Source organism: Dermacentor albipictus, chromosome 2 (genome assembly GCF_038994185.2).
Source record: "Dermacentor albipictus isolate Rhodes 1998 colony chromosome 2, USDA_Dalb.pri_finalv2, whole genome shotgun sequence".
Taxonomy (NCBI): domain Eukaryota; kingdom Metazoa; phylum Arthropoda; class Arachnida; order Ixodida; family Ixodidae; genus Dermacentor; species Dermacentor albipictus.
In genome coordinates, this window is record NC_091822.1 from 193408739 (window position 1) to 193436587 (window position 27849).

A 27849-nucleotide genomic window follows, 5' to 3' on the forward strand; every position below is an offset into this window, starting at 1 on the left:
TGCAAAACAGATAAAACAAAGACCGTCTCTTCTCTGCCGCTACGCAGCTCATTTGCAAAGACAAAAATGGCGCAAGGAAAGCTGAAGGTGAAAGCGTCAGTCCCCAAAAATGCAAGACGACCAGCGGCCCAGTCCAATCTGCGGGGTGTGTCGAAATGTAAGAAGCTGTCCACATTTTGTGCATGCATGCTCGAAGCCCCAGCTCTCTTGACAACAATAGCGTTGACAACAATCGTTTTACATCATTATTGCAGCTCGCACTGGGCCTAAAAAAGCCAAAGCAATCACTGCAAAGCAACAGGTTAAAGTGGTAAGCATTTCAAAATGAACATGTCTTTTCTCTATTGACGCGAAGTGGCTGGTTGAAGGCGCGCGTGTGTTTTTTGGCGCGTCCTCACCACGGCGCCGTCGTAGTGGTCACCATCTGTTGCCTGGTGGCGGTAGCGCTGCAATCGAGTTACGATCGTGTCGTCTGCTAGTATCTATGGGCCATTGCAGCGCGCGTAACGTATATAGCGAACCTCTGTTAACAGGAAAAATAGGGACAGACGTATGCAAGAAATACAGCGCTCAATGATTGAAACGCGATATTCGGGGCGCATGGCTGCCGGCGCTTTTTGCTCCTTTGGATGGTCACGTATGCATTGGCGCATTGTGACAGAATTTGCTCCCCTAGCGATCACTCTTCGCCCAGGCCGTCATGCCACTCGAGTATGGCGTTTCATTAGCTGAGTATTATACATCAGTGCTTTTATTTGTTCGTTTAACTTTCTCGTTACTAAAGAAGATCAGTCGCAGTTCTCACAATATCGTGGGCACACACCGACTGTTACACAATTATTAGGCAAGCAAGAAAACAGTTTGTAAAACTGGCGCGGGCGCACGGCACGTTCGGTTACGCCAAGCACCACCGCAGCACGTATTTTATTAGTGCCGAAGCTAGATTGTTAACATTCCTTCGGAATATATAAACAAATGCCGTATTTGTGCATTGCTGCTAGCACAAATGGCCTACTTTCGTGTTCTCGGCCATGCATAATATTCTTTCGTCCGCACTGGCGCGGCCATTCTGTAAATCTAACTTAAAACATACAATTGGTAAAGCGCGATCTTCTTACATTAGAAACAGAACTTCCATTTATAGTATTTGCAAAATTTTCTCTTTATTTATTCTTTTACGATTTATTTTATTTGTTTTTTTTTGGGGGGGGGGGGGGGGTTGCAGCGTCAGCTTGCGGTTCCGAATCAAACAATTAGAGAATTTTAGAATAGGGGCCCCAAATACATAGCTTCGAAGCCGCTGCACAATGGCGAGACGCGCACTGCGTTTGGGTTTTGCGTTGAAAACGCTATTTCACCGATTTAGCAGGAGCCTCAAAAGCTTTGCGTCAGCAAACATGGCGGCACCGATCGAAGCGACGGCTCCATGGAGGAAGGAAACTCGACGGCTCTAACCTAGCACCAGACTGGGTTTGATTCGTGGTAACGCGTGAAGTTCGCAAGCTAGGGGAAGTGACTGCGGTTATCGCTTTCTCTCAACTAGCTTGTGTTATGTAGATTGATTCTTTAGTCGCCGGTGATGCCGTATTCGATTATGGATTTTATGGCTCGTAGGCCTAACACGGCTAAGCTTGACTGGTGAAGGCGCGTAAAGTTGGTTTGCTCAAAATAAGCGCAACTAATTGTTTGCTGCTTATAGAATAACCTCTAAATTGAAAACAAACGCGAATACACGCAAGTCAAAATTGCTATTCCTATCACAAAATGGTATATTTTATTTAATTATTTCTAAAAGCTTTTCTTTGACGCCGTAGTGGCGCTGTCAGCGCAAGACGCTATCCGCAAACGCCAAGCCCTAAAACTCTTCACTCCTGCGTGCCCCAACGCACTCGCAAAGTTCTTTAGGGCCCCTATTCTAAAACTCTATATATATCGAAAAGTCGCTAAGCGATCATGATGCTTACGTGTTCGGAATTTTGTATTTTTTAACGATGTAATTGTAGCTATAGGTGTAAAGTTGCTCCCCGCGTTGGTGAGTCAGTGGCCGGAATGTAAAAAGGATGAACAATCCCGATTTTCTTAAATGTTATCGGACCATTACATTGTCCTAAAGCTGCAGATTTGACGCACCTTCAGGTCGCTCACTAACAAGCTCTTCGGTATGTCTTTAAATGTTGCGACACATCTTATTTATTTATTTTTTGGTACTGCAGTCACAAAGGATAAGATTAGCAGGGTGATTCAGAACAAGAAATTGTGAACAATGGCAAGTACATTATCTGCATGTACGAATTGGGCTTGTGCTGACCAGAAAGATAGACGTAATTAAGTCAGATAATAACACTGAAATATAAGTACCTAACCTTAGGAAAGAAAAAGACAGATAATCGTTTGAACGGCATAAATAGAGCAAGAAATCGTCAGAATAAGGTGATGCACTACACAATTAATATCTGTATTAAACTATGTATGTAAAGAAAAAATTGCTAATGACTGCACTGTCACAGTGGTGTTATTAAGCTGATTCTATTCGACTGTTGTGGGGGAAAAACTGAGTACTCGAATGCGTTGTTACGAGCGCAAAAGGTGCTGACTGAGAAATCATTCTACCTTGTGGTGTAGCTCAATGGAGGCGCATGTATCCTCCTCGGGATAAAATGGAGGACTGACTGCGTAGCTAGTCGGTCATGCATTTTGACTGTAAAGTGGTGAACTGGAACAGACAAGGACGGGTGCCACTTTCAACACTGCTATAGTTATCACAGGCCACCCACCGATATTATTTAGTGCAGCACCAAATAGTACGACTATCGGTGGGTGGCCTCTTATAGCTATAGCATCGTTGATAGCATAGCGCCCGTCCTTGTCTGTTTTGTGTGCAATCGTCTGAGCGGAACGCACAGTACACTTCAAGCTACAAACGGTTTTCCTTAGCTGTTGTCTCGTCTCGCGCAACGTTGAGGTGCGACTCCTGCAACGCCGGTGGCGGCGCTCCTCGTCACGAAAGCGCGGCGCTGTCGTTGTGAGACGCCTGGTAGCTTGGGCGCTGTCTCTGTAGCGCAGCACTCGCTTGCTGTGTCGCGCCAACGGTGCCAACATGTTCGTTAGAACACCGTGCGAGGAACTTCAGCGCGACGGTGAACTTTGATGTCGCTTTCGATGGTTCGTTGCTCAGGCGAAACTGTCCATTTACGCTCGCAGGCTCTCGAGAAAACGATCCGAAAGAACATCGAGCAGGAGCTTCGATCGCGGGCCACCAGCGAAGGCAAGCCGTTCGCGACCACCACAGGGGCCACCCCGAGCAGCTCCGCAGCCGGCAAGAAGAAACGCGGCAAGAAGGGCAAAAAATAAATGCGGGCGACCTGCGGGTCGGCACGTGGTGCACGCATCAAAAGCGCAACTGAGTGCATCGTTCTTATAACAGCGCCCGCATGCGAAGCGGAAGGCGCTGAGCTCGCGCCCTGGTGACACTGGGAACCACGCAGCACTGCTCTCTAAAAACGGTTGCACCATTTGGGGTGTACATTTGCCACGGAAAATCGTCATCTGTCTTGCTTGCGTTTCCTTTCTTGAAAACGCTGCGCTCCGTTACTTTCCTGTCGGGAATGCTGTGTCATGCTGATAACGCGCATGCCGTTCGTTACCGGGCTCGTAGCGTTAAAGAAAGGAAATGCGGCCAAGACAGATGACGATTATCGTTCCGTGGCAAATATACACCCGAAAGGGTGCAACTGTTTTTAGAGTGTGGGCTACGATTCCGTCCATTCCCTGGCCGTTTCTCGAATCCTTTCGGCGCTCGCTCTATGAAGAAGTAAAAAAAAAAAAAGAAAGAAGCACACGCCGCGATGTGATCTACACTCTTAAACAAATGTATACCCTTTGGGGTGTATATTTGCCACACAACGATATATCGTTGCGCTCGCTATTTCCCTGTCGAGAATGCCCTGTCATGCTGATAACGCGCACGCCGTTCGTGACTTGGAAGTACCGGGCTTGCCGCGTTAAAGAAAGGAAATGCGGCAAGACAGATGACGATTATCGTTGTGTGGCAAGGTACGACCTAAAGGGTCTAATTTTGCTTAAGAGTGTAGTGCACTGGGCAGTACGCCGTAAGGAAGCGACAACGTGAGGGGGGAGGGAGAGGGGAGCGATAATGGTGGTTGTCAGTAGTCTGTGATCGTTGAAAGTTGCTTATGGCGGCCATACAAACCTTGGCTAATTAAACTCTTCATGCCGTTATTCAAATCAACACCTCGCCGTCACTGGATTAGAAGCGCTACAAGGAAAAGAAGAGCACAGCGGCTCGCCAGACCATACCGAGCGTTGCAGGCACTATATTCGATGTCCGCAGCTTGGAACTCGCCCTGGTGGCGTAGTGGCTATGACGTTGCCCTACTATAAGCCCGAAGATGCGGGATCGAATCCCGGCCGCATTTCGATGGGGGAGAAATGCAAAAACGCCTGTGTACCGTGAATTGGGTGCTGGTTAATGAACCACAGGTGGTCAAAAAATTACTCCGGAGTCCCTAACTACGACGTGCCTCATAATCATCGTTTTGGGCACGTCGAACCCCAGAATATAAATACATTAGATAGAGGAAACAGGAGCCAAACTATGGTGAAATAAGGCGAGCGCCTGGCCAGTGCCCTGCGCGCTGCAATGCGGATCTGCAACTTTCCAGGGCCGCACGTGCAGTGCGTGACAAATGTTTCGAAGCCACCGCGCGCGTACACGGGCGCTTGTAGAACTTTCGGCGCTGCACACTTCCGGGGATTATGGGGAGTGATGGTTATCGCGCACTTCGGCTCTCGAACGCCACGAAGGTTACGGCGTATCTGCCAGGAGACACGCCCACCGCTCTCTGAACTCGCGGTATCCGGCGGCGAAGCTTTTGGCGGAGGCTGTTCGTGGCCGGTAATCAAGTTTGGCCATCTCGAATCAAATTCTATACCGTGTAGGCTCATGTACAGTGGCGAAGATGTAATTATAACGGCGGTCAGAGGTGCCGGGCTTCCAGCGCTTAGACACCAGTTTGCCCTTGTTAAGTTTGTAAGGTACGTACGTACCTCAGCATGGCTGCACCTATGAGGCGCTAGGGAATTCTGAAAACTCCTCCCCCGAATCATATCGCTGCGGTGGCACGTTGCTTCGCACTCGAAAATAATTGAATATTTCAACATGGCCGCCCTAGTCCCACCCACTTTATTGAAGGAAAGTCCTGGGTACGGCCCTCAACCTCGGTGCTCTATTTAAGGAACGTTTCCTTAGTATAGCAAACAGAGATAACAGCTTTAAGCACTGGGTTTCCAAGCGGTAGACTGCTTGTAAACGGTGAGCACCTGTCCATGCCAAAAGTGTAGTGCCCGTCATGCGGCCACAAAGCACTCGCGAAAGCTTTCGGATGAAATAAATACCCGTTAGAGGGAGCTCATCCCTCATGGTGCGAGTGCACGAGAGAGAGATTAAACGTTAGACGGGGACACGCTGGGATCATTTTGCAAAATATACTATAAAAGCTGAACAAGAAATGCGCGCAGTGACACGCCGATGCCATTGAAATCACCCAAGCACTTTCACTGCGTCTTGTAAAAATACTTGGGGGATACGCAAAGTAGCTTCCCACATGCAATTAATAGTACGCCGTATTTTCGTCTAGTGGCAACGGTACGATCGTGAGCAGCTGCATGCAGCGTGGAACGCATACAGATCCTACGTTTAGCTCGAATAGTAACCAGCTGGCGCTTAACGCCGACGTCATCAGCTCCGCCGAACTGCTGCCTCCAAAACAAGTGTCGTTAGGCGTGCATCGGGCAGGTACGAAATAGTATACATACACTAGTAATACAAAATTAAATTATGGGGTTTTACGTGCCAAAACGAGTTTCTGATTATGAGGCACGTCGTAGTGGGGTACTCCGGAAATTTGGGCCACCTGGGGTTCTTTAACGTGCACCTAAATCAAAGCACCACGGGTGTTTTCGCATTTCGCCCCCATCGAACAGGGACAACTAGTGAAAAGCGAGGCTACTAGTGTGGTTGCCTCACAGATCGAAAATAAAAAAGAAAGAAAGAATAGGACCTGTGGCTGGTGGCGTCATTTCAACGAACTGCGTTATTTAATCAGATAATTAAGTAAGTTTTAGTACTGGGTCATTCCACACGAAATGTCCCAGACCTCAAAAGTGACCATCGGCGACTATTTTTGAAAAAATTGCGCTTGTCAATTGGTGATTGTGTGAATGAGGTTTCACTAACATAATCTTCTTAAAAAAAACAACAACATTTGTTTTATATAACATAGTTACGCTAACGTATATTTATTTGTCTGGAAGGCCTCAACGCTTGACTTGGGTCTGAAAACCGCCAGAAAATGACTTTTTCCCAAATTTGGAAGTAATTTCCTGAAAAATTGATTTCATAGTCGAATATTGTTTTTAGCATAGCTATGGCAACGGTAAAAAAAATGGCACGATCATATTGTAGCTGACACGCTAACGTTGTTTAGACAAAAAAAAAAAAAAGAGTTCTGAAAGCACACAATTTTTTGTTTGTTGCTGAGTCAATTAAACGCGGAAAATTCATAAATGTGTTCACCTATGACGTTACGTGAAAGAACCACGCCAGGAGAACATCCTAAAATAAGATTTGCCATTGTATCTAGTTGAACACTTGATTAAAAAAGAAAATACCCTCAATCGTGCTTCCAACCAACTTTTGCTTCTTTGCGGAAACTTCAAGATGCGCTTACGTCACCCAAAAAATTCATTTCGAGAAAAGTACTTCGGTGAAACCTAATTCACGCAGTCACCAACTATCCCAATTTTCCCGAGAGAATCGGCGATGGTCACTTTTGGGGCCTGGGATGTTTCGCGTGGAATAACCCCATACTTTGTTAATTGCTAAGCTTAGAACCTATGCTAAGCTTGCCGAACACTCCTATTTCAAGGTCATTTCGCATGTCCTATCAAATTGAGGACGGGTGTCAAAGCCCGCTTCGCTCTACCAAAATGAGACATTCGGCTGTTTGTACGACACTTTAGCAAGATGTAGTGGTCTTTGTAAGTGATAAACTTCAATCCTATGAGCAAAACGAGAGCACAAGGCGAAAGCTTTCACCTTGTTCTCGTTTTGCTCATCACATTGAATTTCCAACTCCCGCATTCTCCCTGTTTTCCCTAAACTTCAATCCTGCAACATACGTGGCAAGTTCACTGGTTGAAGTCAAGAAGGTGTTATTAATTAGCAAGGATTAAGCTGACCTGCGGACAGGCCGGCATTGGAATATGAACCTGGCAATTCGGTTAACGCTAGAACGTTATCTAGTGAGGCAAGTCTAGCAGTGCTATTGGAGGAATTAGAGGGCAGTAAATGGGATATAATAGGGCTCAGTGAAGTTAGGAGGACAAAAGAAGCATATACAGTGCTAAAAAGCGGGCACGTCCTGTGCTACCGGGGCTTAGCGGAGAGACGAGAACTAGGAGTCGGATTCCTAATTAATAAGAATAAAGCTGGTAACGTACATGAATTCTATAGCATTAACGAGAGGGTGGCAGGTCTCGTTGTGAAACTTAATAAGAGGTACAAAATGAAGGTTGTACAGGTCTACGCCCCTACATCCAGGAAGTCGAAAGCTTCTATGAAGACGTCGAATCGGCGATGGGTAGAGTGAAAACAAAATACACTATGCTAATGGGCGACTTTAATGCCAAAGTAGGCAAGAAGCAGGCTGGAGACAAGGCAGTGGGGGAATATGGCATAGGCACTAGGAATGGCAGGGGAGAGTTATTAGTAGAGTTTGCGGAACAGAATAATATGCGGATAGCGAATACCTTCCGCAAGCGTGACAGCCGAAAGTGGACGTGGAGGAGCCCGAACGGCGAGACTAGAAATGAAATAGACTTCATACTCTGCGCTAACCGTGGCATCATACAAGATGTGGACGTGCTCAGCAAGGTGCGCTGCAGTGACCATAGGATGGTAAGAACTCGAATTAGCCTAGACCTGAGAAGGGAACGGAAGAAACTGGTACATAAGAAGCCGATCAATGAGTTAGCGGTAATAGGGAAAATAGAGGAATTCCAGATCAAGCTACAGAACAGGTATTCGGCTTTAACTCAGGAAGAGGACCCTAGTGTTGAAGCAATGAACGACAATCTTGTGGGCATCATTAAGGAGTGTGCAATGGAAGTCGGTGGTAACTCCGTTAGGCAGGATACCAGTAAACTATCGCAGGAGACGAAAGATCTGATCAAGAAACGTCAATGCATGAAAGCATCTAACCCTACAGCTAGAATAGAACTGGCAGAACTTTCGAAGTTAATCAACAAGCGTTAGACAGCTGACATAAGGAAGTATAATATGGATAGAATTGAACATGCTCTTAGGAATGGAGGAAGTCTAAAAGCAGTGAAGAAGAAACTAGGAATCGGCAAGAATCAGATGTATGCGTTAAGAGACAAAGCCGGCAATATCATTACTAATATATGGATGAGATAGTTCAAGTGGCTGAGGAGTTCTATAGAGATTTGTACAGTACCAGTGGCACCCACGACGATAATGGAAGAGAAAATAGTCTAAAGGAATTCGAAATCCCACACGTAACGCCGGAAGAAGTAAAGGAAGCCTTGGGAGATATGCAATGGGGGAAGGCAGCTGGGGAGGATCAGGTAACAGCAGATTTGTTGAAGGATGGTGGGCAGATTGTTCTAGAGAAACTGGCCACCCTGTATACGCAATGCCTCATGACCTCGAGCGTACCGGAATCTTGGAAGAACGCTAACATAATCCTAATCCATAAGAAAGGGGATGCCAAAGACTTGAAAAATTATAGACCGATCAGCTTACTGTCAGTTGCCTACAAACTATTTACTAAGGTAATCGCAAATAGAATCAGGAACACTTTAGACTTCTGTCAAGCAAAGGACCAGGCAGGATTCCGTAAAGGCTACTCAACAATAGACCATATTCACACTATCAATCAGGTGATAGAGAAATGTGCGGAATATAACCAACCCTTATATACAGCTTGATTCTGTCGAAACCTCAGCAGTCATGGAGGCATTACGGAATCGGGGTGTAGACTAGCCGTATGTAAAAATACTGAAAGATATCTATAGCGGCTCCACAGCCACCGTAGTCCTCCATAAAGAAAGCAACAAAATCCCAATAAAGAAAGGCGTCAGGCAGGGAGATACGATCTCTCCAATGCTATTCACAGCGTGTTTACAGGAGGTATTCAGAGACGTGGATTGGGAAGAAATGGGGATAAACGTTAATGGAGAATACCTTAGTAACTTGCGATTCGCTGCTGATATTGCCTTGCTTAGTAACTCAGGGGACCAATTGCAATGCATGCTCACTGACCTGGAGAGGCAAAGCAGAAGAGTGGGTCTAAAAATTAATCTGGACAAAACTAAATTAATGTTTAACAGTCTCGGAAGAGAACAGCAATTTACAATAGGTAGCGAGGCACTGGAAATGTTAAGGAAATACATCTACTTAGGGCAGGTAGTGACGGCGGATCCGGATCATGAGACTGAAATAATCAGAAGAATAAGAATGGGCTGGGGTGCGTTTTGCAGGCATTTTCAGATCATGAACAGCAGGTTGCCATTATCCCTCAAGAGAAAAGTGTATAATAGCTGTGTCTTACCAGTACTCACCTACGGTGCAGAAACCCGGAGGCTTACGAAAAGGGTTCTACTTAAATTGAGGACGACGCAACGAGCTATGGAAAGAAGAATGATGGCCAGTGTAACGCTAAGGGATAAGAAAAGAGCAGATTGGGTGAGGGAACAAACGCGAGTTAATGACATCTTAGTTGAAATCAAGAAAAAGAAATGGGCATGGGCAGGACATGTAATGAGGAGGGAAGATAACCGATGGTCATTAACGGTTACGGACTAGATTCCAAGGGAAGGGAAGCGTAGCAGGGGGCGGCAGAAAGTTAGGTGGGCGGATGAGATTAAGAAGTTTGCAGGGACGACATGGCCACAATTAGTGCATGACCGGGTTGTTGGAGGAGTATGGGAGAGGCCTTTGCCCTGCAGTGGGCGTAACCAGGCTGATGATGATGATTGATAATGATGATGATGATGATGCAACCGCTACAACCGATACTTTATTTCGAAGATGTGTTGAAATTGAAAATAAAAGCAGTATATGTGTATTATGTATGGCAAGTCAACTCGCACATTTCGAAAAACACCAACGAAAAGTCACGCTCACGGTCTGCTTGGGGTTGGGGGGAAACGAAAACATTTAATCGGATTGCGTAGCGCAGAGGGACGGAGCTCAAGAAGAAGGACAAGGCGACACACGGAGCGCAACACACATTTCGCACCGTGCGTGTGTCGGCATGTCTACCGCGCGCGCGCGTTTGTGTGTGTGTGTGTGTGTGTGTGTGTGTGTGTGTGTGTGTGTGTGTGTGTGTGTGTGTGTGTGTGTGTGTGTACCTCGCAACCCCTCATCAATCACGGCGAGGTGACACGCGACCGACACCGCCCGCGAAAGGCTACATGTCGATCGACAGCGTTCCAAGGTGCCAGTATACATTTTAGTTATCGGTACATGCTGGGTATCATTCCGCGGATCAGTCAACTGCTGTCTTCTTGCGAGGGCCGGCTGTCCGTACTGCTGGCGGATCTCTGGGCCCGCAGGAAGGGCACCTGGCTCCGGCGCTTGAGTCTCGACCCACCCAAGTCGGGACAGGGCACCTTCAACTGTGGAAGGACAAATATCGGAGACAGGTCGATGACAGCACACCGACAAAACGGAGCGGCACGAGAGAGACGCAGACGCAAATAAATCTACAGTCGCGGCTATATAGAGAAAACACAAGAACGATTGGCTAGTTGGCATTACATCACGTGATATGGAGCGCAAACAGGGCACGCAATACGACAGAGAAGACAAAAGACTCGGCGCTATAGCAACGTGGTTTATCGCACACGATAATGTGCCGCTAGAGGGATTTTGCGTGTATTCGCGGGCTTCTTTCACGCTCTCAAAAACAATTTTATGTAGCACGTATTGAGCAAGAAAGCTATATCGGGAGTTTTTCGTGTCGCTCTACAAATTTCCAATTGACACTTTTCATGTAATTATAATATTTGAGAAGTTGATTAAGAAATTAGTACTAGTAATGTATTCAGGTAGAACGAAAAAGATAATCTGAGCATCTCCAAGCGACGCCAAACAACATTACCTTGGTTCTATCCAGTTACGTGGCATTCGCATATTTTTAACTTCTGGAAAAAGTTAGCAACCTCTGGAAAAAGTTAGCTAGACTGTATGTCCTCGTACAACAGGAAGGAAAAAATATTGCTCGGTCTACCCATATGTTTTCTTGCAAAAGAAAAAAAAAATCCTATTCCTTTCGCGATATTAGCGGCCGTGACAAATGGTTTTGCTGGAATGTAATCAATGCTGTGGGGTGGGGGGAGGGGGCGGGGGGGGGCAGTACATGATACTCTGTTTTCGTTGGGGATTCGCGAGGGCACCCTATCACTTGGCACTACATGGTGGAAAGGGGGGGGGGAGAAAATATTGGGGTGTCGGCTGCCCCCTTCCGCCCCACTTGATATAGCCGCCCTCTGACGACATGCGCACGCCTGTGTGTGGGCTCTACCACCCGAACTCTAGAGGCCGCGCTCTCGGATCGCCACCAGGTCTGTCTCGTCCGGCCCGTGTTTCGTTTTGGGATTTCAACTTTTGCACGTCGAATAGGCAGAACGGAGCCGCTGAAGAGGGTGGCTCTTCGCAATGGTGGCACGTGAAGTTATGCTGACGAAATTTCGCGCTGAGCATCGGATTTATCACTGCAGACGTGATCTGACGCGCTTCCCGATGGTGTTTTGCCCGCGTAAATTATTCGTGACAAACTTCCGAATTCGTGATAAACATCAACTCTTTACTGTAGGCCCTTATACTGCATGTCAATAGCGGTAATGTCATTTAATTACTGCAATAGAGGACGGAGTGCAGGCAACGCGAGTAAATGACTGCATTGACACTGCTCTTTGCCGTTCGTCACGTCGAACGAAGTTATTCGCAAAGTATTGTTTGAGAACGCCATGCATGCCTGTAGAACTAAATCGGATGCGTGCAGAGTGATGGACGGTACGATAAAGTACGTTGCTTCCTCATGTTACCATGGACGCGGGTATGAAGTAAAGAAAGCGATAATCATCTACATGCCGCAGTCAGGTCATGCATATATCTCTGCAGGCAAACCCGTCCCGTCCACGTTTTCCTCCCATCCACTGGTATACGCAATATATGGTCTTGTAAATGTGTCCGGGCCGCCCGAAACGTACCCTGCTACCATTCAATGATTTCCCTCTTTTTTTCTTTTTTTTTTTTTTACAGCGCAGCCTCCAGCGGTGGTCGATTTCCGTCCGTCTGCGCGTCGCGTCGACACGAAAAAAATTTCGTCCAGTTTCTCGCGAATAGCTCTCAATCTAATGAAGGTGTCTCGGGAAAAAATCATACTGAAATTGGCCGCTAAGACAACTCTATCATTATGGCAAGTTTCATTTATTTGTCATAATTAGTTACTTCACAGTGAAGTTGTAAACCTTACAGAATTCCCGTCTGCTGTGAATACGGAGGGGGTATGGTTACAGAAAACGTTTGTAACTCTTGTTTTATCAAAAACATACCGAAACAAATTATGTGACAATTAGTCGCTAAGACGGCTCTAACGTTACATCGAGTTTCATCCACTTGTCGCAATTACGTAGTTCACAGTGAAGTTGTAAATATTTTGGAATTCCCGTCCGTTGTCAATACATGGGCTTCTATATATATGTATACAGGACGGAAACAGACAGCCTCATGTTTTTAATAACTATAACTATATATATATATATATATATATATATATATATATATATATATATATATATATATATATATATATATATATATATATACATAAGAAGCCAACAAGCACTGACACCAAGGACAACATAGGGGAAATTACTTGTGCTTAATAAATGAAATAAAGAAACGATAAATTAATGGAAATTAAAGTGGATGAAAAAACTGACTAATAAAAATCGAGCCCCTCGGTTAACCCCCTTTCTTCTCGTTCATATATATATATATATATATATATATATATATATAAGGTGTCATTGGCTTTAAAGAAGCGTTCCAGTTCATAAGACAAACTTCGTTGCTTTTGGTGTATTCCTTCTTTGTTCTCGTCCTAAAATGATGCTGAGTTGATTCTATATATTTTTTTTTTTCGAGAGAGAGGGGAAGCTCACTAAGGCAGTGGAAGCTTCTCCCTAGAAATGATATTGGCACTAATGTGAGACACTGGAAGGTCGCTTACGTTGCAACTGTCCCTCTTCGAGACAAACTTGAATTTCTTGGCTTTGTAGAGTTTTTTCCTTTTGTCGAAGTGGACAGCCACGAAGTCGCACAGCACGGTAGCCTGCGTACGGAGGCATCAAACGATCTATGTATGGGTCCCTTGCTCGAAATAAATATTGTTGCAAGTTAGCGCCTGTGTGTGTCACGTCTCACTTTCGTCCTTGTCTTTTTAACGCGCTATAAGCCTCACAAAACGATCTCAGCCGTCGCTAAAAAAATTACGCCAGCTTGTTGCCAGATATGTTACGCTCACCGTGAACGCTTGTGAGCTGCGAGCAGAGCTTGAGGCGCAGCTGAGGGAGTTGCATTTTATGTAACTACAGGCCCCGTTCAAGGAAGTTGTACATATTCAAGAAAGTTACCTTAAAGGAAGTGCATAAGACTGGACCTGTCGCGATATTGTGCAGTAACAATGTCGGCGCCGACCGAACCCTGAGATGTGTGTGGTATAGACGACGACGCTGCACACACTTTCGCAAGCTGTTCTGGTTTTGCGCATTTAATTACTCTGCAAACAGTTTGCTTTCTTGAAGCAACATCATGGCGCATGCGTTACGATCGACGTTACGACATTGCAAACTTGCAAGCAATCCCTCTCGTTCTTCGAACGATCGGGCGAACAGTGTCCGATCCTGGATGACGGGATGCGGGATTTCTCACCACCGCGAGCAGGCCGAGCCCCGAGCCAAGTGTGACAGCTATGGGGATGATGCTCGTTCTACCCGCCTCGCCTCGCACCAGCACGACGAAGTTGATGCCGTATGCCTTGACCAAGCTCCGGGTAGTCTCGCTGTAGTACTTGGCATACCTGCACAATGCGTTCGCTTGGTTTAATTCGAAACAATGACGGGACCGGCCATTAACGCTGTCAATTACATCTGTGGGCGCGATAATTAGTTATAGTGCCATTACAATACATTTAAGTGTTTATGTTTTGACACTGCCTTCACCTTGAGCTACGTAAATTACATAAGCGTTATTGTATTGTTCACAGATCCCTTACGCATGACTCTTATTATTCTATGCCAATCAATTAGCAAAGACTAACGAGGTCACTCCTCACATTGGTTTTCTGGCCTACGGCTCGTAAGAAAATAAGGTAGCTTATCTTCACCCACTGTGGTTGCTTAATGGCTATGGTGCTGGGCTGCTAAGCGCGAAGTCGCGGCATTGAATCCCTGCTACGGCGGCCTCATTACGATGGGGGCGAAATGCGAAAACATCCGTGTACTTCGATTTAGGTGCACGTTATAGAACCCCAGGTTATAAACATTTCCGGAGTCACCCTACGGCGTGCCTCATAATCATAAAGTGGTTTTGGCACGTAAAACACGATAATTTTTTAGTAGCTTAGCTTCGAAAACATCACGTTTCACTGATGGCCCCATGCACGCTACTTTGTCACTTAATACTTTTTGTCTTTTTTCTCCCTTTCACACCGACAGAAAGTGCGCGAAAGCACACATTTGCGTCTGCTATACATCTTGGCAATGATCATTGCTGATGACACAGCTTTCAAATGAGTGTTGCTGCTTGTATACATAGATTCGGTCGCTGGCGCCGAGCGCGCAAAAATGCGCCGGAAATAAACGAGTCTTATAAGCGTTCCATGCGGCCCTTTGTCACTTTGTGGATTCCTGTTGTTGTTGTTGTTGTTGTTGTTGTTGTTTGACACCACCGGCCACCAGTTGAATTCTGTAGCAAGAGAAGGAGAACTCTTCTCGCTCCCATCAAACTGTTGTTGCTGTCAGCTTCCCGTGTGAACTGTTAATAAATAGTGACCTGAAGTTGAAGCCTTGTGCAACCCTGGCGTCCGGGTCGTCCAATCTCAGGAAGGAGTAGTCGGGAAGGCAGTGCTTGGGATCGTAGTCGAGGTCGCAGTCCCAGGTGATCATGATCTGTATCACCCCGCCCTGGAATGTGTAATGGAGTGGTGACGGAGCAGAATGCATCATTCATAACTTCGCCATTCATCGTGCCTGCGCGACGACGACATATTCCGCCCTCATCGGGGCCACCGAACCCGCGACCTTGTGCAGAGCGCCGTAACCGTGTACAGAGCAACCGTATAGTGGGTGAGGCCTAATACGGTAATGCTCGTGCATTTAAATTCAGATTCAATAAGAAAATTCAGGTGGTCACACACTTTACGATCTTCTCTCACAACTGCAGATGTATCTCTTTAGGACCTTTCTCCATTTCGTACATATCTGTGCCCTGATACCTTTTTTTTTCTTTTTTATTTAAGTGTGATTGCATGCTTTATACAATTTTCGTTTTTAATATTCATTCCTTATTATTATGCTGTAGTTTATCCTTTACGACTTTTGCAATATGTTCCGTTATTTTCGATCTTTCATAGTCATTTGGAGCAGCATCCGCGTTAAGGTCACTTAACCTCGCCTTGCAGCTTTCGCTTAAGTCTCTCTAAAATCAATCAGTCGATCGATCGACCGATCCATCAGGCCTGCGTACTCCAGACGCAAACGGCTCAAGGAAGTACCGGAGGTACTATTAATACGCGTACAGTGGGTGCATTCGGGGCATGATTATGACGCATGTTTGCTGATCCTGGGCTGTACGCTCTTCAGAAAATGCACACCCTTTGAGGTATATATTCGATAATCGTCATCTGTGTTGCTTGCGTTTCCTCCCTTGAAAACGCTGCGCTCGCTACATTCCTGTCGAGAATGCTCTGGCATGCTGATAACGGGCATGCAGTTCGTGACTTGGAAATATCGGGCTCGCCGCGTTAAAGATAGGAAATGCGGACAAGACAGATGACCATTATCGTTGTGTGGCAAAAGGGTGCAATTTTGCTTAAGAATGTAGCAGCCCCTTGGGTGCCGCGTCGATGCGATTTGGTATTATCCCTCCTTTTGAAATAGAGGCAAGGTGTTCGATCGGTGCTCGGAATTTCTTTTTCATGTCATAACAATAGAAGAAACAGAAAAAAGGCACCTTTCGCGCCATCGTGTCAAAGTCCGCGCCAGCCTGTTCGACCATGTCGCCGATGCGGAAAATCGGACAGAGAGACGACTTGCTGGCCTCGTGAAGGCAGGACCTCAGGTACGACGCGTTCACCCGGTCGGGGATGTTGCGCCTGCGTGTCGAGCAGTCGGCCAACTCACAAGTGGAACACCCGCGTACACCTTCCCCGAAGATCGCGCATCTGAAGTCGCCCATTGTGACAATGTACTTCATGTCTTCCTTCGTATAGTCCCACCCGGACAGCACGACATTTGTAGGCCGTGCGCTCGTAAAGCTGCGGCGGGAACGAGTTGCAGCGCAGCTCACTTGTGACAGTTACACTATAAGGTCGAACGAGTCGGCTAAGAACAGTCCGAGATGGAAAAAAAAAAACTATAGATTACAACAACCACACTTCAGTTATGTTCGACATCCCATTGATCAAAATTACACGCCCAGATATAGCTTGATACTGATTGACACGATTCACGCCAGCTTGTTATGGGTATAAACTAGGAAAGAAGGCTATAAATAAATAAACAAATAAATAAATAAATAAATAAATAAATAAATAAAAGAAACGCAAGAGACTTTCTTGGGAACTGTGGGAAATGCTCACAGCAGCTCAAGGCCATTCACGTTCTCCACGGGCGCACTTCCCGAAATGTGCAAAAAGAAAAGGGTTGTGGTTAAAAAAAAGAGAAAAGAACGAGACAAACGAACGAAATCACCTTTGAAATATATAAAGTATATATATATATATATATTGTTTATAGAATTTTAAAATACTCGCCTGTGGGAGATAGCACAATTTTAATCCTTGAACTGGATTACTCGATGATGCGTACATGCACGACAAATCTAAATTTATAATCGAGTAATTACCTAATTTCACGAACAATACGTTTTTACTAATTATTTCGCGGTCAATATATTGCAAATTACCAATTGTTGCCGGTGAGCTTGCACGGCTTGTCGACTTGGAACGAATTCTGAGGATGGCACCGGTTTCGAGATATGGGCGGCCAAACTTGATCCAAAATGCAGCGTGTTCCACTCACTTTATTAATAAACCGTCGTTTTATGCAATTAATCACTAAAGTAACCGCAACTCCAATGTATTTGGTCTCGGAACTGGTGCCGTCCTGAGAATCCGTTCTAAGTAGACACGCCTTGCAGGCTTATTAGCGACAACTCATACATTTCAATATAGCCCTAACGTACTTAGATAAAAATTATTTAGTGATTTTTTTTTTTACTTATAGCCGATTATGCATTTTGATTTCATGTGCCAGTAAAGTTCACCTCTTCGAGTAATCCACTTCGAGGATCAGAATTACGCTATCTGCCACAGGCGTTTTTAAATTCTGTATACTACACTCTTAGAAAAATTTACACCTTTTGGGCCTCATCTTGTCCCACAACAATAATCGTCATCTGTCTTGCCCGCGTTTCCTTTCTTTAACGCTGCGAGCCCGGTACTTCCCAGTCACGAACGGCATGTGCGTAGTGTGACGCAGCATTCTTGACAGGAAAGTAGCGAGCGCCGACTTTTCAACAAGGAAACTCAAGCTAAGCAGATGACGATTATTGTTGTGGGACAAATATACACCCCAAAGGGTGCAACCGTTTTAAGAATGTATAGTTGCAAATAAAGAAAAAGCAGCGGTATAGCTAAGGGCATTCCCGTGGCTCCTGCGCTCTCTTCCGTTTACCATTTGCTTTGTGCCAAGGAACGCGTTCGTTATTACATCACAGAAACGCTTGAGTCCCTTGTTTCATTTTCCGCGTTACTTGACAGCGCGGAATCGGCCTCTGAAATAAAGGTGCCACGTACGCTCCGGAATATCGTTTCGCGTGAAGCCGCCGCAGCAGACGGCACGCGAAGGCACGTCGATGGGCGTGACTCGGCACAGGATAGTGCCGAGTCATGCCAGACGAGCCAAGCGACCGCACGTCTGCCGGCACTATACTGCAGGTCGCCTTCACGCGCGTTCGGAAACCGCTGTGTCACGATGCGACGGCGCGCTGCCAATATGAGCTCCAGACGACTGCTCTGCGGGGAAAAAAAAAAAAAAAAAGGCGAGGTTGCTGAATGTACGAGCGTCCGCCCTTTTCCACGTTTTCAAATAAATGCCTATCATGCCTCAAGAAGACGTATCTATAGTTTTCTTTTTTAATGCACGGTGAAATTTGTACTGTAAATTTGTGATGAGCCGCAGTGAAAAGCTTTCATATCTACAGGCTTCTGTTTTGCCGCGTTGTATACTCTGGCCCGCCATTGTCCTTCTTATACCCGGGGTGCTAACGCCGTCAAATTCCGCTCCATCGGCGTATTCTGTAATGTTGGCATTTTGAGCGAACCAGACGAGTCCGTAGCATGAAGCACCAAATATACTGCAAAGCTGGCAACTTCGCAGGAAAGTGATCAGCGCAAACGGCAAGGGACAGCGAAAGATGAAAACGAGCGCTGACTCGCAATTGCTGAAGTTTAATCTAGAAGAGCAATGGCTATGCAGCGGAGGAAATCTATATGCATACGCATACTTTGAGCTGGAAAAAAAAAACAATACAGCCGCCATTCATGAAAAAGAAGTAACGTATCTTGACTGCCAGTAATATGATTCATACGCTTTGTATATGTCGTGCTTTCCGCTTATATTTCGTTTTCATTTGTTTTGATTTCTTCCGGCTCACAGCCCGATTTTGCTAGATTTCCTTGCTATATTGCCACTGTTCTTTCAAGCTGAATCATAGTTGCGAATCGGCGCTTGCTTTCGTCACCTTCCATTGTCCCTTGTCGTTTGCGCTGTTCACATTCCTGTAAAGACGCACCAACCTGCCCAGCGAGCAATTCTACTGCAGAGCTGACGCGATGGCGAATTCGACAATGTGGCGGTATGTGACAATGTCATGTCATATATATATCTATATATATATATACGAGCGCGCACTGCAAAAAAATCACCGCTCCCTCCAGTCCGTGAAGGTATGGTCGAACAGCGGAACTGTGCTAATTACACCAAGTGTTACACCATGCAAGTCAAACTTCGCAAGCAGTATATATATTGTACCATCTTTTGTTTCACCATTCTTTAACTTCATTTTCGCTTTTGCGTGCTTTAGAAGTTATTTTTCTTTTCGGTTCTCCCAGCGGGTTCCCCCCCCCCTTTTTTTTTGCAGGCGGGAGGTTACTGTCAGTGTTTTGTCGTGCATTTTTTTTTTCGCGTGAAAGTTGCTCCGTCTTTTTCCTTTTTTTTCTTTTTTTTTTCGCTTACGCCCGCGGTCGGCAGCTTCTTCCTCAGGAGTACGCACTACTCGTGGTCTTCCCTAGTTGTAGCTGGGATGGAATGTGCGGAACCACTAATCCAGAGCTCCCTATATTGGGCGCAAGGCCCATCACTGGAGATGCGGGCGCTGCAATTGTATCCTGCTACGTCATGTGGGCCCTTTTTAGCGAAGTCCGACAACGACGACGGCACAGGGCCCGCATAAACAGCTTCGCTGTAAAAGCCAAGCACTTGTCGTAGTTTTGGTGTGCGCTGGCTCGGTAAACCGAAATGCAGGCACATGCCGATGACGCAGCACTCGCGAACCTTCTTGTGTGCCAAATAACCGAATCGGTACATACGTGGCTGCGTCCATGGGATTAACGCAATCGCGCGCGTAATCCACGACTCGTGTCCTCCCCGAGGTAGTCGCTGCCATAGTACTATATGCAGTCACCCTAACCAACTGCATGTCACGACTTTTGCAGCGTTATTTTTCTTAACTTCGCCAATAGCACCGGTTCTTAGCAAACGGCGCGGATGTCTTATCGGCCATAAACGTACATATCGGCCACGCGCGTGCATGGCTGCTGTGTCGTATTTTGTAAATATTATTTTCATGCGATTCCATATGTTTCTTATCATTCGTGCCGCCTCGTGATCGATCACTGCGATAGCGGAGGCGCGACCTCGTGCTATTCCTTCCTACATGTCCTACATGTTCGTCCTCCTCAGAAAACATATTATATATATATATATATATATATATATATATATATATATATATATATATATATATATATATATATATATATATATATATATATATAGTACAAAATACGGCACTCCCTTGCTCCCCTGAGCTTTGTGCTGTGAGCAATGCGGTCGTGCAATGTCATCACGTAAGAAATTTTGTTTCATCCAGTGTAGGGCGCTACTGCATCCCAGCTGTTTCCGCGCGATGTATGTACGTACGTATATCAAGAGGCAATTTCGCGATTAGCGTAGTTGGTCGACAGGAAAAATAATCAAGGAAAAAAAAAAGCACGCCAACAACGTGCGGTCAGTCACATGATGTATACGTATATACAGCGCATGCAAACAGAGGGAGGGAGTGAGGATATGCAGCACTTTCCGTGAAGATAATCTTTAAACATACGTGTCCCATATATACGGTATAGCCGATGAGACGATATATGCCTACCTTCGTACTTTGAATAAAGGAAACTGGACGTAGTTTTTGATGAAAATCGTAAAATTGCGTACGCCGGTCAAGAGTCCAGCCCCATTCTTCCTGGAACGAGAACGAAGAAACAGATGTGAATATATAATAAAAAAAAATGTTTTGTTCGAAAACGTGGTGTGGCTTATTACTGTCCGTATTAAAATATAAATTACATGTACCCATGACGCCCTTATTAAAAGTATGTAAATGTCATACCGCTTATATATACACAAATAAGGGGCTACAACGTTGAAATACGTTCGCGTTACGCCTCTGCGACATCTATTTATCTAAAGAAAAGAAAAACAGTGCTGCTGACGGGTCATGAAGAGCTAGGTCTGCAACACTTCTGACGAGTCAAATGTAAAAGATTGTCAAGGCATGGACGAATAATAAGAATGTAGTCATGGTTTATTCGCTAAAATATAAGGAAGAAGAAAAAGGCGACGTGTTTTTCGTGTTCCTTTTCCTTGTTTTAACACCCTGGTACATTTCACTATAGGACAAGGACAAAAAATATGGAGAACGTGAGGGCTAAAACCACAACTTTATTATCTGTACACCGTCAAACGGGCGCGTTACGTGCATCGTAGTTATTTTCTATGGGGTGAACAAAATCGGAACACGCAGTTTATGCTATTCACAAGCGCCCAAAGCGCACGCGTCATCAAACACGGTCAGCGGGGCCGGGAAAAACACGAAAAGTGCGCGAATGTTCGTAATTATAAGTCATCTTAAGTGCACAAACACACACAGTCTCCCGATGCCTGGCCGCACGTAATTGCGATGCAATGCAGACACGAGCGCACAGCATACAATCGGACATGTATACAGGCTGCTTACAAGGGCAGGACGTCCCTTTCCACGGGGCACCAGCCGCGTATCTCGCAGACGCACTGGTCTTCCTCGGGGTGCGCCGCCCTTACGCAGCGCCCCGTCATGATGCCTGCGTCATGCCAAGGAATCCGTACATTAATTACGTCACAGGCGGGCACGCGTACAACGAGCACGCGAGCAGTAGTGACGGCAAAGAACACAGTCGCAATACTGTGAATGACAAAAGTAATTTTTATTGGGTGAAACTGTGCCCACAAAAACAGGCTACAGTTAATTAAAGCACAGCGATGGCGGCGAACATGGTCGGCGATCGTGTCGAAACCACATTCGCCAGTCAAGCGCGTCAGCATTTATAAACAAGTAATCCAACGTTCCAGAGTAATCGATGGTGCTCGCGTGTCTTATAGAAATTTCTACACCATTCGCATCGCGCAGACATGCAATCAGATTACACGAGGTTTGATGACAACAGACAGTGGATAGAACCATCGATAACATTCTAGACACTTCCGATACATGCAGGCGAGTCCCGGGCTGAGCGATAACGTTTGTTAGAGGTGAAAAGCTCACACCCTAGAAAGGTAAACAATTCCAACTGTAACATCTCTCTCTCTCTCTCTCTCTCTCTCTATATATATATATATATATATATATATATATATATATATATATATATATATATAGAGAGAGAGAGAGAGAGAGAGAGAGAGAGAGAGAGTGTACTGTGAGAAAAGGTGGATCGTGGGAGACACACACAGACACTTCACCATATATACAGGGTGTTTCACTTCTTTCACGCTCGGAAAAACACATTTATGTAGCCCGTATTGAGCAACAAAAAACTGTATCGGAAGTTTCCCATGTTTCTCTACAATTTTCTCATAGACACTTTTAATCTAAGTTGATTAATTATTTAACATTAATTGCGTTATTAAGCGGTATGCAACAACAGGTTGAGTACCTCCATGCGACGGCAAACACCATTACCTTGGTTCTGTTCAGCTACGTAGCATTTGCACATCTTTAATGTTTGGCCCAGGTGAGTGGAATACCCTCTATATAGGATGTTTCAGAAGATGCGTTGTGAATTTTGAATAAATAAACAGAATTATGCGATAATTCTACAATTTCCTCGGGATTGCGTTTACCACAGGGGCGTACATTTTAAATGACTCGCGGCAGTCATTAGACGAGTTCTTATGAATATTAGACTTAGTTTTTTTAGTGAAGCAGTCAGACAATTGATCTCAACGAAAGGACTGTAACCCGCTATCCGAGGAGTTTAGAGAACCAATTCCAATTAGGCAAAGAGTTGACGCTGCTAATTTCTCCAGCGCAATGAATTGCTGCCATTTTCATTCATAAAACCGAAGCTGAGCTGCCGAAACTGTCACGCAGACGCCCATTTTGGTTTTGGCGTGACTGTTCGCGCCTCACCGTCAGGCTGGCGCATGAAGCGGCCGGGCGAGGTCGAGCTGCGATCTGCCGCGTTCTTGCTCGAACATCTGTAGCGGCGAGCGGCATACACTATACGTACCGTGTCCACGTCTCAGGGAGGCGCCTTTCTTGCAACTTGTGGTGTCGTTCTCCGATTTGCATCTCGCCTGCTTGATGCTCAGTTCCTGAAACGCAACGGATGTCCTTAAGCCCGCGACGCAAAGAAAAGTGCCCTTCGTTCCGTTTTGTGCTTACCTCAGGACAGGTGCTTATAGTCTGGTTAGGTGTCAGTATAACGTTCGTCGTAATGAAGAACTGGTTCGAGTCCTGCAATTAATGGCAATGGTGAGAACTGTATTCTCGATCGAACACGTACTTCTGCAGATATCAGTTTCATTGTGATCTTGGGGCGTCATTTATTTGGCTAAACCAGTAGAGAGGATAAGACAAAATGAACTGTCGGCAGGCACATTTGTGATTCTGGCTAATCAATAAGGGTTCGACTGGGGTTAGTTGGCGTGACATCGTTCCGTTCCCTGCGCTGTACAGTTAAACAAAGGACGAAATACGAGAAACTGACACACACACGCGTGTGTGTCACGCACATGTTGTCAGTTTCTGTTCTTTTTGTCACTTGCGTAACGGTGTAGCGGAGTAAAAATAACGGTGACACTCAAGCTATACAGTCCACACGAGTCGGCCGGCCAGTGCACGGTTACACGAGGGAGGCGAGGTTGCAAGCTTCCTCTCCACCAGATGCGCCCGCGTATACTCCAGCTCGGCCTAACTCGGACAGAATGGGCTCGCTCGGGCTGCAGTAAATAAACCGGCGATCACTGTTTATATAGTAGTTGCTCTGTGTGGGAGACAGATCATGGTGGCAATAAAATTTCATGAAGTGCGGGAATCGAACCGAGGGCCTGCAAATCGCGGTTACGACACTCTGTTCCCGTCAGTAACTGCGTGACCTGACGCGGTGTAGCCCTGTGGTTATGGCGTTGCGCTACACCGAGCTCGAGGTAGCAGGTTCGATCCCGGACGTGGCGGCCGTACTCAGATGTGGGCGGAATGCAAATAAACGCTCTTGTACCGTGCATCGGGTGGTGTCCGGTAAAGAACCCCCGCGGGTAAAAATTAATCCGGAGCCACCCGACGCGGCGTGCCTCATAATCAGGTTGTAATTTTGGCGCATCGAACCGCGGAATTATATTTGAGCAACTACGTGCATTGTGGTGAAAGTCGCGTCAGTGAATCGTGGTCGAGAACTAGGAGAGGGGCTCGCCCGTTTCCTGTCGCTGATTGAAAAGTTTCAGTGGCGCACAAAATACAAGAAGGAAGACCAGACAGGGCGAGCAGTCGTCCTGTCTTCCTACTTGCGTCCGCCTTTGTAATTATTTTCTCATTTTCTATGAAGGGTGGTTCGAGTCGGCTTTCGTGTTGGCAAGTTCGTTAATTATTTTCATTTTTCAGTGTTTGTACATAACCCGGAATGTGGAGTGACACAGCCGTGGTGTTCGGGTAGAAAAGGGCATTGCAAATGCTGCTTAAAAGGACACAGATTGAAGATTAGTTTCGAAAATTTCAGAATTTATTAGACTAAAAATAACTGTTTTAAAAGGTTAGTTATTAGAAGAGACCGAGGGCAAATTTTTCATTTTTGAATTACGCGGCCGGACTGCGGCGCATGTACGTGATGGATTTCAAAGTATTTTTGCGATTGCCCTTTCTGTGCAGGAAAAAAATTCTCGAGACTCACTGGCTTGAGTCCTTTGTTCCTTTAGAATGAAATGCAATCACTGTTTATTGGTGAACTATTAAATGCCTAGGCAAACGCTGTTCCTGAAGTTATTTTTAGCAAACTCTGTGGTTCAACTTTCATGACATCACACGCAGGAACTTCAACAGTTATTTCTGATGATCCTGGGATCGACGGAAACCCGTCTGGTCGGGAACATTCATGGCGGGAAATTTCGAGCGCCGACCAATCGTTAAAAATAAATAAATGAAGTTTCGGCCCCATATATATATGTATACTACGGGGACCTTGTCCACAACGTACAAAAACCCCGCGTAGCGCAGAGCCGAAAAGTCTTTTGTTTTCAACGATTGGTCAGCGCTCGATATTTCCGCCAGTCATTTGTTATGCTCTTTTTTTCTGGCTCACCAAGACTCTGTTCACGCTAAGACTGATGCTTATGGCGCGTCAGAACAATTTACTAATCCAGCCTGAGATCCGTCTTTATTGTCTCCTCGACGTATATAGCTGCGCTTGCCCATCATTTCAACAAGAAGCAAAAGCCTAAGCACTCACGTGCGGCGGTACGACGATGTCCTCGTTGTCCCACATCCTGCGGTAGCGGTGCGTATCCCCGAGGGCCGGCTTGAAGGCGTCCTCGGAGAGGGACTCCGTGGACAGCGCGCCCTTCACCTTCACCGTCACAGCGCTCGTGCAAGAACTGTAGCGCTGGTAGCCCTTCTCGTAGATCAGGGCGTACCTGCGCCAGGAACGTAGTTTGTGAACCGAAAGCTGTCGGTTAACAACGGACACCGTGCTCAGGAACTGCGGCGTCGAGTTCCTCTCACTCGCGTAGCACTTCTGCCCGAGAATTACGAGCTAACAGTGATCGCTATCACAATGGTAAGAGAAATAAATTGATAAGATTTTCGCTACTGGTCGAGAAGCAAAGCTGCCACCTTAACTATATAGAAATGAAAGAGGTCACTGCCATGTCGCCAGTGGCGCAGCCGGCAATATATTTGGATGGGGGGGGGGGGGGGGTCACTTGACCGGGGCGTGGCCAGGCAGTCGGGTGTTGTGAATGAATTCTGGGGTTTTACGTGCCATAACAACGATTTGATTATGATACGCGCAGTAGTGTGGGACTCAGGAATAGTGCTGACCTCCGGGGGTCTTTAACTCCAATGCACGGGCCACACGGGACACGGGCGTTTTTGCCTTTCGCCCCCATCGAAACACGGCCGCCGCGAATTCATGCTTAGCAGCGCAATATCGTAGCCGCCAAGCCACCACTGCGGGTGCGCGTGTTGTCGCACGTCGTTTTATTTTATACAAGGTACCCTGGCACAAATAAATTTAGGGGGGGGGGGGGGGCGGGGGAGAGACGTTTATATCGACGGAAGAAAAAAGGGAGATGACACATGTAGCGACACAAATGGGGAAACAGACTTATGCTAACGCTCATACGGTTTCCAATAGGCACGCATAGCAAGCCGATAAGTGACGCGAAACACATAAGTGAATTCCTGAAATTTGTTTTGTCTTTTTTTTTACCAATACCGAAACAGCCTCTCTCCTCTTCGAAACAATCAGAAGCTGTATATTGCCCACGGATCACTCTCGGATGTACCACTTTCAGTGTCAATCTATTGGCAGAATGCCAGATGCCCTATAGAGGAGACATGCTGACCACTGCGTCACAAAAAAAGCAAATCCAGCGTCCCCGAAAGCGTTCCATCGATTGACACCAGAGCATGCTCTATGTGATCGACACGACCAATCATAGATCGCGTTGCCCAGCGAAGCTCGCTACCACGCCGTCGCGCCCAGAGTGTGCTTGCCTCAGCGAAGACTCCGCACCCTATGATGAAGCCTATGATGACGAGCTGTATGGTCCGGTTCAGCAGGCCAATCTTCCTGTTGCCGATCTGGACCACCTTAAGCGTCTGGTACTCGAAGAAAAACGTCGAGAACACATGGACGGTAGCCGATTCGACGGCGGCCAACGCCGCAGTGAAGTCCATGTCTGGCGAGTGTATGCGCGCAACGGAGTAAGCAGTCGCTAGCGCGTACGACACTGATAGGAAACGTCGCGCCTTGTGACCTCGCTGTCTATCGCCGAACCGACCATTTTTATTTTGTTGGGGCGTTGTGCTCACAGTGTCACCTATCAGAAAATGAGCCCGTACATAGGGACGACTTCAGAATACATAAACCCAATGCACCCGTGTTCATAATTGTGTATAGTTGTCAGTCAGTCCTTAATCACTATAAGAGTTTTAGCTTGTCCGCAAACTTCTTACTGTTTGCGGGTTACCGGAGACGTAAATGGCGGTTAGGTTGGTGGCTCAAAGCACAGCCAGAAAAACACGGCGCTATTATTGCAGTAATTAAGTGTATTCTTCTTCGCTGCTGCGAATTCTCGGCAGCGGCGTAATCGTGAGCACGTTCCCTTTTTAATTTTTTTTTCCCGGCAGTAACGCTCATCTAACACGAAAACGGGTATAAATCATTGGATGAAACACCACTATATGTCGCTACCAGCGAACTGTTGCTACCGCACACCTCTCCGGTAGCCCTGTAAACCACAAACGGTAAGAAGCTTGGGGACAAGCTAAAACTATCTTACGCCGTTGATTCCTTATTGATCAAGAGCCTAACATATACAGGGCAGTATGATTCTATAGATTACATAAAGAATATGGAGATGTATTGCCGAAAGTGATCATCCGAGAATGTTGGCTGCTGTTATAAGCGCACAATAAGCAAGCATCTGTGTGACGCTGCATGCTATAGATCAATGCGCACTGGCTTATATTAGGGTGGCGATAACGAGCACGATATGAAGCGAAGCAACTAAAGAAAAATTATGAAAAATATTGATTGCTGTTTATACTACTGCCTTGTAACTTTTACGCTGCCACCAAGTCAGCCATGTATACAGTCGTGCAAGTTACTCCAAACCACTTTTGAGAACGCGCGCAAGGCG

The 27849-nt window shown here is 46.1% G+C and overlaps 1 protein-coding gene across 1 annotated transcript; it reads right to left on the bottom strand.

The window, feature by feature from the left end:
• Positions 1 to 10093: 10093 nt before the first annotated feature.
• On the bottom strand, positions 10094 to 26923 carry LOC135898512 (P2X purinoceptor 4-like). Its single transcript, XM_065427479.2, has 11 exons — positions 26721 to 26923; positions 25434 to 25617; positions 23378 to 23449; positions 23223 to 23307; positions 21692 to 21794; positions 20828 to 20917; positions 16346 to 16487; positions 15167 to 15297; positions 14045 to 14192; positions 13344 to 13445; positions 10094 to 10722 (listed from the first exon to the last, which is right to left on the bottom strand). Exons 1-11 carry the CDS (start codon positions 26882 to 26884, stop codon positions 10597 to 10599), a joined length of 1347 nt encoding a protein of 448 aa, XP_065283551.1. The 5' UTR covers positions 26885 to 26923; the 3' UTR covers positions 10094 to 10596.
• Positions 26924 to 27849: the final 926 nt, after the last annotated feature.

Excerpts from the sequence above, each read along its gene's own strand:
- LOC135898512 (XM_065427479.2), bottom strand. The coding sequence starts at position 26,884 with ATGGACTTCACTGCGGCGTTGGCCGCCGTCGAATCGGCTACCGTCCAT. Across the intron at positions 23,308-23,377 it reads CTATAAGCACCTGTCCTGAG|GAACTGAGCATCAAGCAGGC; the intron begins GTAAGCACAAAA and ends GTTGCGTTTCAG. Across the intron at positions 21,795-23,222 it reads CTCCCTGAGACGTGGACACG|GCATCATGACGGGGCGCTGC; the intron begins GTACGTATAGTG and ends GGCATGACGCAG.